Below are 9,218 nucleotides of genomic sequence, written 5' to 3'. Positions count from 1 at the left end.
CTTATTAGAGCAGCCTGCTAATAAGGAGTTGCAGTAATCCAGTCTCGAAGTAACGAACGCGTGAACCAATTTTTCTGGATCTTTTTGAGACAAGATGTGCCTGATTTTTGAAATATTACGTGGATGAAAGAATGCAGTCCTTGAGATGTTCTTCACGTGGAGTTAAAGGACAAGTCCCGATCAAAGATAACGCCAAGATTCTTTACAGTGGTGTTGGATGCTAGGGCAATGCCGTCTACAGAAACCACATCACCAGATAATTGATCTCTGAGGTGCTCAGGGCCGATTAAAATTACTTCGGTTTTATCTGAGTTTAACATCAAGAAGTTACAGGTCATCCATGTTTTTATGTCTTTAAGACATGCTTGAATTTTACCGAGTTGGTTGCTCTCCTCTGGTTTTATCGATAAATATAGTTGAGTATCATCTGCATAACAATGAAAGTTTATGGAGTGTTTCCTGATAATATTACCCAAAGGAAGCATGTATAAGGTAAATAAAATTGGTCCAAGCACAGAACCTTGTGGAACTCCGTGATTAACGTTGGTGGTTATCGAGGCGTCATCGTTTACAAATACAAACTGAGATCGATCTGATAAATAGGATTTAAACCAAATTAGTGCCGTGCCTGAAATGCCAATCGACTGCTCCACTCTCTGTAACAGGATGTCATGGTCAATGGTGTCGAATGCAGCACTAAGGTCTAACAAGACCAGTACAGAGAGGAGTCCTCTATCAGCACTAAGGTCTAACAAGACCAGCACAGAGAGGAGTCCTCTATCAGCACTAAGGTCTAACTAGACCAGTACAGAGAGGAGTCCTCTATCAGCACTAATGTCTAACAAGACCAGCACAGAGAGGAGTCCTCTATCAGCACTAAGGTCTAACAAGACCAGTACAGAGAGGAGTCCTTTATCTGCTGCCATTAAGAGGTCATTTGTAATTTTCACCAGTGCCGTTCGGTGCTGTGGTGTTTTCTAAATCCTGATTGAAATTTCTCAAATAAACTATTATGATGTAGAAAGTCGCACAACTGATTTGCGACCACTTTCTCAAGGATCTTGGAGAGGAAGGGGAGGTTAGAGATCGGTCTGTAGTTAGCCAACACCTCTGGATCCAGAGTGGGCTTCTTCAGGAGAGGTTTAATAACAGCCACTTTGATGCACACACACATATATATATACTAGGGCTGTCAGCGTTAACGCGTTAATCTATGCGATTAATTTGGCCGCGTTAACGCACTAAAATATTTTAACGCAATTAACGCAAGTTTTTTTTTTTTTTTTTTTTTTTTTTTAAACCGCGGCAGTACGGTTTGACACTGTTTCCGTTTTTAAAACAATCATTTCTCCGCGAAAATAAGGAGCAGAAATCAGTTTAACTCGTGGATGAATCAGTCGGGTTTCCTCCTGCTCCTCCTTCCTCCCGTCTCCCCCTCTGATACACAGAGGAACGGAGGGCGACTGTCGGGTGACGCGGCGCGGAAAGAACGCGACACACGAAACCTTCACCGTGATTGGTCAATCCGTTTGTCTGTCAACATTTCGGGGGGAAAAAAACCAATGAACACTCAGTAAATCACAAAGGACCTCCCACCTCACAGGTTAGGCTCTATAGCAGCCTGTCAGTCAGAGAACCAGAGGACACGGCGCGAGGACAATGAGGCTCATTTCAGAGCTGAGATTGTTCTGGAATGTTTGATGTATAACACGTGGGGGTGTGTCACATGCAAAAGACTTTAAACGGTGAATTTAATTTGTTTTGTAAAATGTATAAAATGCCCCCAGCCTCCAGAGGGTTAACGTGACATATGTGAATGTCAGTCAGTCACCAAGGCCACTGGTTCTGCTGCTGTTCAATGTTAAAGATGACAGGACCAATGGGGTCTCAATATACTTCTTTTTTTACTAATCTGATGTTTCACTGAAGAAACAATTTATCAACCACGTAATTAAATACGCCGCTGGCACTGTATATGTAGGAGCCACTTAGAAAACACAGCTCTGTGTTAAATTTAATCTTTAAAAAGAAGGGAAACACTTTTAACCCTTGTGTTGCCTTAGGGTCATTTTGACCCGATTAAATATTTAACCCTCCCCCCGCCTTTGGGTCATTTTGACCCGATTCAATGTTTAACCCTCCTGTTACCTTTATATTTACTAACATATTTTACCCTTTGGGTTCAATTTGACGCCAGCAATTAAAACCTCCAGAAAATTATTAGAATTAATATTGTTTTCCAAGTTTAAGTGTGAGGGTTAGGGTTAGTTTGTTTGTTGACTACCGAAAGAACACCGACATTAAACATTGAATGGGGTCAAATTAACCCGAAGGCGGCAGGAGGGTGTAATATTGATTCGGGTCAAAATGACCCGAAGGCAACACAAGGGTTAAACGGTGAATTTAAATTTGTTTGTAAAATGTATAAAATGCCCCCAGCCTCCAGAGGGTTAACGTGACATATTTGAATGTCAGTCAGTTACCAAGGCCACTGGTTCTGCTGTGTTCAATGTTAAAGATGACAGGACCAATGGGGTCTCAATATATATATATTTTTTTACTAATCTGATGTTTCACTGAAGAAACAATTTATCATCCACGATATTAAATACCTCGCTGGCACTGTATATGTAGGAGCCTCTTTGAAAACACAGCTCTGTGTGAAGTTTTGTCTTTAAAAAGAATGAACTTTGAACTTTTAATTGCGATTAATCGCGATTAATTAATCGCAATTTCAAAATGTGCGATTAATTAGTTAATTTTTTTTAATCGATTGACAGCCCTAATATATATATACATACACACACACACACACATATATATACATACACACACATATATATACATACACACACATATATATATACATACACACACATATATATATATACATACACACACATATATATATACACACACAGTAACCCCCCCCCCCCCCCCCCCCAGACTCTGGACTCCTCTGAGCTGCAGGGTGACGGCATCGTCTTGTCTCTGGAGGAGCAGCTCAACGCTCTGTCCCTCTCCTCCTCCTCCTCCTCCTCCTCCTCCTCCTCCGTGGACACGGTGGCCCTTAATGGCACCCCCTTCCCCTCCCAGCTGTTTGAGGACAGCAGTGAGAGCACCAAGGTGGGCCACGTTTGTTTGTTTGTTTGTTTGTTGTTTGTTTGTTTCCACATGTTCCTCTCTTGTGTCTCAGGTCGCTGCTGTGCTGCGTGAGCTGAGGAGCATCCAGAGGACGGCTGCTGACCACAAGAGGTACACACACACATACACACACAAACTATACACACTCACACACATATACACACACTCATACACACACACTCACACACACACACAAACTATACACACTCACACACATATACACACACTCATACACACACACACTCACACACACAAACTATACACACTCACACACACACACATATACACACACTCATACACATACACACTCACACACACAAACTATACACACTCACACACACACACATATACACACACTCATACACACACACTCACACACACACAAACTATACACACTCACACACACACATATACACACACTCATACACACACACACAGACTATACACACTCACACACACACACATATACACACACTCATACACACACACACTCACACACACAAACTATACACACTCACACACATATACACACACTCATACACACACACTCACACACACACAAACTATACACACTCAAACACACACACATATACACACACTCATACACACACACACACACTCACACACACAAACTATACACACTCACACACACACACATATACACACACTCATACACACACACACTCACACACACAAACTATACACACTCACACATATACACACACTCATGCACACACACTCACACACACACAAACTATACACACTCACACACACACACACATATACACACACTCACACACACACAAACTATACACACTCACACACACACATATACACACACTCATACACACACATATACACACACTCATACACACTCACACACACTATACACACTCACACACACACAAACTATACACATTCACACACTACACACACTCACTCACACACATATATTACATTACATTACATGTCATTTAGCAGACGCTTTTATCCAAAGCGACTTCCAATAAGTGCATTTCAACCTAGAGTACAAACTAAGAACAACAAGAACACAGGAAGCAACGCTTCCTCAACTCAGTCGAACCACAAAAGCACCACAATAAGTGCCATCCCAGTGCCACTGAAGTGCAAATCTGTGTTTTAATCCTGATATAGTCGGAAAAGATGTGTTTTCAGTCTCCGACGGAAGATGTAGAGACTTCCTGCTGTCCTGATGTCAGTGGGGAGCTCGTTCCACCACTGAGGAGCAGGACAGCAAACAGTCTGGATGTAGAGTGATTAGCTCGAGGTGCAGGAGGCACAAGACGATTGGCTGTTGCCGAGCGGAGCGAACGTGCCGGGGTGTACGGTGTGACCATATCCCGGATGTAGACGGGGCCCGATCCGTCTGGAGCACGGTACGCCAGAACCAGTGTTTTGAAGCGGATGCTGCTCCACCGGTAACCAGTGAAGAGATCGAAGGAGCGGAGTGGTGTGGGTGAATTTCTGGAGGCTGAAGACCAGTCGAGCTGCTGCATTCTGGACGAGCTGCAGAGGTCCGATGGCCTTAGCAGGTAGACCAGCCAGGAGGGAGTTGCAGTAGTCGAGGCGCGAAATGACCAGAGCCTGGACCAGAGCCTGGACCAGAACCTGTGCCGCCTTCTGAGTAAGAAGAGGCCGTATTCTCCTGATGTTGTGCAGCATGTACCTACAGGAACGCGTTGTCACAGTGATGTTGGCCGTCAGGTTGACTGTCTAGTGTCACCCCGAGGTTCCTGGCAGTCAGGGTAGGGGCCAACACAGAGCTGTTGAAGGTGGTAGTCAGGTCATGGGTGGGGGAGCCTTTCCCTGAAGGAATAGTAGCTCGGTCTTGTCAGGGTTGATCTTCAGGTGGTGAGCAGACATCCACTGAGATGTCGGTCAGACAGGCAGAGATTCGCGCCGCCACCTGTGTTTCGGCCGGTGGAAACGAGAAGATCAGTTGGGTGTCATCAGCATAGCTATGGTAGGAGAAGCCATGCGAACGAATGACAGAGCCGAGAGAATTTGTGTACAGAGAGAAGAGCAGGGGACCCAGGACGGAGCCTTGAGAAACCCCATAGTGAGAGGAAGAGGAGGGGACCCAGGACGGAGCCTTGAGGAACCCCATAGTGAGAGGAAGAGGAGGGGACCCAGGACGGAGCCGAGAGGATCCCCATAGTGAGAGGAAGAGGAGGGGACCCAGGACGGAGCCTTGAGGAACCACATAGTGAGAGGAAGAGGAGGGGACCCAGGACGGAGCCTTGAGAAACCCCATAGTGAGAGGAAGAGGAGGGGACCCAGGACGGAGCCTTGAGGAACCCCATAGTGAGAGGAAGGGGACCCAGGACGGAGCCTTGAGGAACCCCATAGTGAGAGGAAGAGGCGGGGACCCAGGACGGAGCCTAGAGGAACCCCATAGTGAGAGGAAGAGGAGGGGACCCAGGACGGAGCCTTGAGGAACCCCATAGTGAGAGGAAGAGAAGGGGACCCAGGACGGAGCCTTGAGGAATCCCATAGTGAGAGGAAGAGGAGGGGACCCAGGACGGAGCCTTGAGAAACCCCATAGTGAGAGGAAGAGGAGGGGACCCAGGACGGAGCCTTGAGGAACCCCATAGTGAGAGGAAGGGGACCCAGGACGGAGCCTTGAGGAACCCCATAGTGAGAGGAAGAGGCGGGGACCCAGGACGGAGCCTAGAGGAACCCCATAGTGAGAGGAAGAGGAGGGGACCCAGGACGGAGCCTTGAGGAACCCCATAGTGAGAGGAAGAGAAGGGGACCCAGGACGGAGCCTTGAGGAACCCCATAGTGAGAGGAAGAGAAGGGGACCCAGGACGGGGCCTTGAGGAACCCCATAGTGAGAGGAAGAGGAGGGGACCCAGGACAGAGCCTTGAGGAACCCCATAGTGAGAGGAAGAGAAGGGGACCCAGGACGGAGCCTTGAGGAACCCCATAGTGAGAGGAAGAGAAGGGGACCCAGGACTGAGCCTTGAGGAACCCCATAGTGAGAGGAAGAGAAGGGGACCCAGGACGGAGCCTTGAGGGACCCCATAGTGAGAGGAAGAGGAGGGGACCCAGGACGGAGCCTTGAGGAACCCAATAGTGAGAGGAAGAGAAGGGGACCCAGGACGGAGCCTTGAGGAACCCCATAGTGAGAGGAAGAGAAGGGGACCCAGGACGGAGCCTTGAGGAACCCCAGTAGTGAGAGGACAAGGATCAGACACAGATCCTCTCCACGTTACCCGGTAAGTGCGGTCGTTGAGGTAGGAAGAGAAAAGCGCGAGTGCAGTGCCTGAGATCCCAGGTCCTGAAGAGAAGAGATCAGGATCTGGTGGTTCACGGTGTCAAATGCTGCAGAAAGGTCTAGAAGGATAAGGACAGAGGAGAGAGAGGCTGCTCTAGCAGTGTGAAGGATAAGGACAGAGGAGAGAGAGGCTGCTCTAGCAGAGTGAAGGATAAGGACAGAGGAGAGAGAGGCTGCTCTAGCAGTGTGAAGCTGCTCAGCAAGGAGGGCAGTCTCTGTCGAGTGGCCGGCCTTGAATCCAGACTGGTGAGGGTCAAGAAGGTTGTTACTGTGGAGATAGGAGGACACTTGGCTCCAGAGAGCTCGCTCCAGAGTTTTGGAGAGAAAAGGAAGAAGAGAGACCGGTCTGTAGTTGCTGCCTCCAGACGGGTCGAGGTGGTTTCTTCAGGAGAGGGTTGACTCTCGCCTCCTTCAGAGGGAAACAGCCAGTTGAGAGGGAGCTGTTAATAAGATGGGTGAGGAAGGTCAGAAGGTCAGGAGCAATAGCCTGGAGAATGGGAGACAGGGTCAAGGGCGCAGGTGGTCAGTCGGGCGGAGGTCACCAAGCTAAGAACTTGATTGGGAGACAGGGGGGTGAAAGAGGAAAGAGAGGGGGATGAAGAAGTTAGTGTTGGTGAGGTGATAGAAGATGGATTAGTAAAGGAGGAGCGGATGTCGTCTATCTTGTTTGCAAAGTAGTCACAAAGTGGCAGAAGGGTGGAAGGAGGAGGGGCTAGGGGGATCAAGGAGGTTGGAAAAGATAGAGAAGAGTTTTTTGGGGTTAGAGAAGGAAGACTGAATTTTGGTCAGGTAGAACGAGCTTTTGGCTGCAGATATAGAGGAAGAGAAGGAGGAGAGAAGAGATAGATAGAAGAGCAAGTCTTCCGCTTGATTCGTTTTTCGCCATTTTCTTTCCGTCGCTCGCAGGGTGGCTCTCTCGGCGCGCACCGAGTCCGACAACCACGGAGAGGAGAGGATTAAAGGACAAAGAGAATCAAGAGATGAAGACAGGGAAGAGAGGAGAGTGTCTGTGGCAGAGTTAGGCTGCATGAGTGAGAAGGAGCCAGTTGAGGGGAGAGCAGATAGGACAGAGGAGGCCAGGGAGGAGGACAGAGGAGGGACAGAGGAGGCCAGGGAGGAGGGACAGAGGAGGCCAGGGAGGAGGGACAGAGGGTGAGAATGTTGCGCCGTACAGGTGCAGAGTCTGTAGATATGGGTGGGTTGTCAGTACCAGAGAGCGAGAGAGAGTAAGAGATGAAGAAGTGGTCAGAGACATGGAGAGGAGTCGCAGTGAGTTAGAGGGAGAGCAGTTTCTAGTGAAAATGTAGTCAAGGTGGTTGCCGGCTTTGTGAGTAGGAGGGGAGGGACTGAGTGAGAGGTCAAAGGAAGACAGTAAGAGATCACATGACTTCTCTGTCTGGATGTTGAAGTCACCCAGGAGGATGAGCGGGGGGCCGTGTTCAGAGAAGTATACACACACACACACACACACACATACACACACATATACACACACACACACTCACACATATACACAAACTATACACATTCACACACTACACACACTCACACACACACTCACTCACACACACACACACTCACTCACACAATCACTCACACACTCACTCACTCACTCACACTCACTCACACACACACTCACACACTCACTCACACACTCACTCACACACACACACTCACACTCACTCACTCACTCACTCACTCACTCACACACACACTCACTCACACACTCACTCTCACTCACACACTCACACACTCACACACTCACACACTCACACACACACTCACACACACACTCACACACACACACACTCACACTCACTCACTCACACTCACTCACTCACACTCACTCACTCACTCACACTCACACACTCACTCACTCACTCACACTCACTCACACACACACTCACACTCACTCACACACACTCACTCACACACTCACTCACTCACACACATACTCACACACTCACTCACACTCTCACTCACACACACTCACACACTCACACACACACACACACACTCACACTCACTCACTCACACACTCACTCACTCACTCACTCACCACCTCACTCACACTCACACTCACTCACTCCACTCACTCCACCTCACTCACTCACCACCACCACTCACTCACTCACTCCACTCACTCCTCCACTCACTCACTCACTCACCACTCACTCACTCACACTCACCTCACCACTCACACTTACTCACCTCCTCCTCACTCACTCACCACTTACTCACACTCACTCACTCCTCACTCCTCCACTCACACTCACTCCCACCTCACTCACACTCACTCACTCACACACTCACTCACTCACACACACACACACACACTCACTCTCACACACACACTCACACACTCACACACACTCACTCTCACACACACACTCACTCCGGTGCCTCCTCCCCTGTGCGGGGGTCCTCAGCGTGGTGGTCTCCCAGTGGACCAGCATGCTCCGCATCGTGGCGGTCCACCTGCGCCGCCTGGGCCTCAGGTACGCCGTCATCGACGGGGCCGTGGCCCCCAAGCGCCGCATGGACCTGGTGGAGGCCTTCAACAGCGACGCCCACGGGCCGCAGGTGAGCCCCGAGGACCCGGGTCCACCTGAGGGCCGCTTGTCTCTGACACGTGGCCTTGTCTCCTGCAGGTGATGCTGGTGTCTCTGTGTGCCGGGGGGGTGGGCCTGAACCTCATCGGGGGGAACCACCTCTTCCTCATGGACATGCACTGGTGAGACTGCTCTCAACCGGCCTGACCCCTCCCTGACCC

General features: G+C 49.2%; 1 protein-coding gene across 1 annotated transcript in view; it reads left to right on the top strand.

Moving 5' to 3' along the window:
* Window positions 1–9,218, top strand: part of ttf2 (transcription termination factor, RNA polymerase II) — a 44,209-nt gene that overhangs the window by 31,513 nt on the left and 3,478 nt on the right. Inside the window, exons 18-21 of the mRNA XM_056432075.1 lie at window positions 2,947–3,126; window positions 3,197–3,255; window positions 8,875–9,028; window positions 9,097–9,179. Coding sequence (XP_056288050.1) covers window positions 2,947–3,126; window positions 3,197–3,255; window positions 8,875–9,028; window positions 9,097–9,179 — 476 coding nt within the window. The remainder of the gene's footprint in view (window positions 1–2,946; window positions 3,127–3,196; window positions 3,256–8,874; window positions 9,029–9,096; window positions 9,180–9,218) is intronic.

This window comes from Pseudoliparis swirei, chromosome 2 (genome assembly GCF_029220125.1).
Source record: "Pseudoliparis swirei isolate HS2019 ecotype Mariana Trench chromosome 2, NWPU_hadal_v1, whole genome shotgun sequence".
NCBI lineage: Eukaryota > Metazoa > Chordata > Actinopteri > Perciformes > Liparidae > Pseudoliparis > Pseudoliparis swirei.
This window is presented reverse-complemented; position numbering and strand designations above follow the sequence as displayed.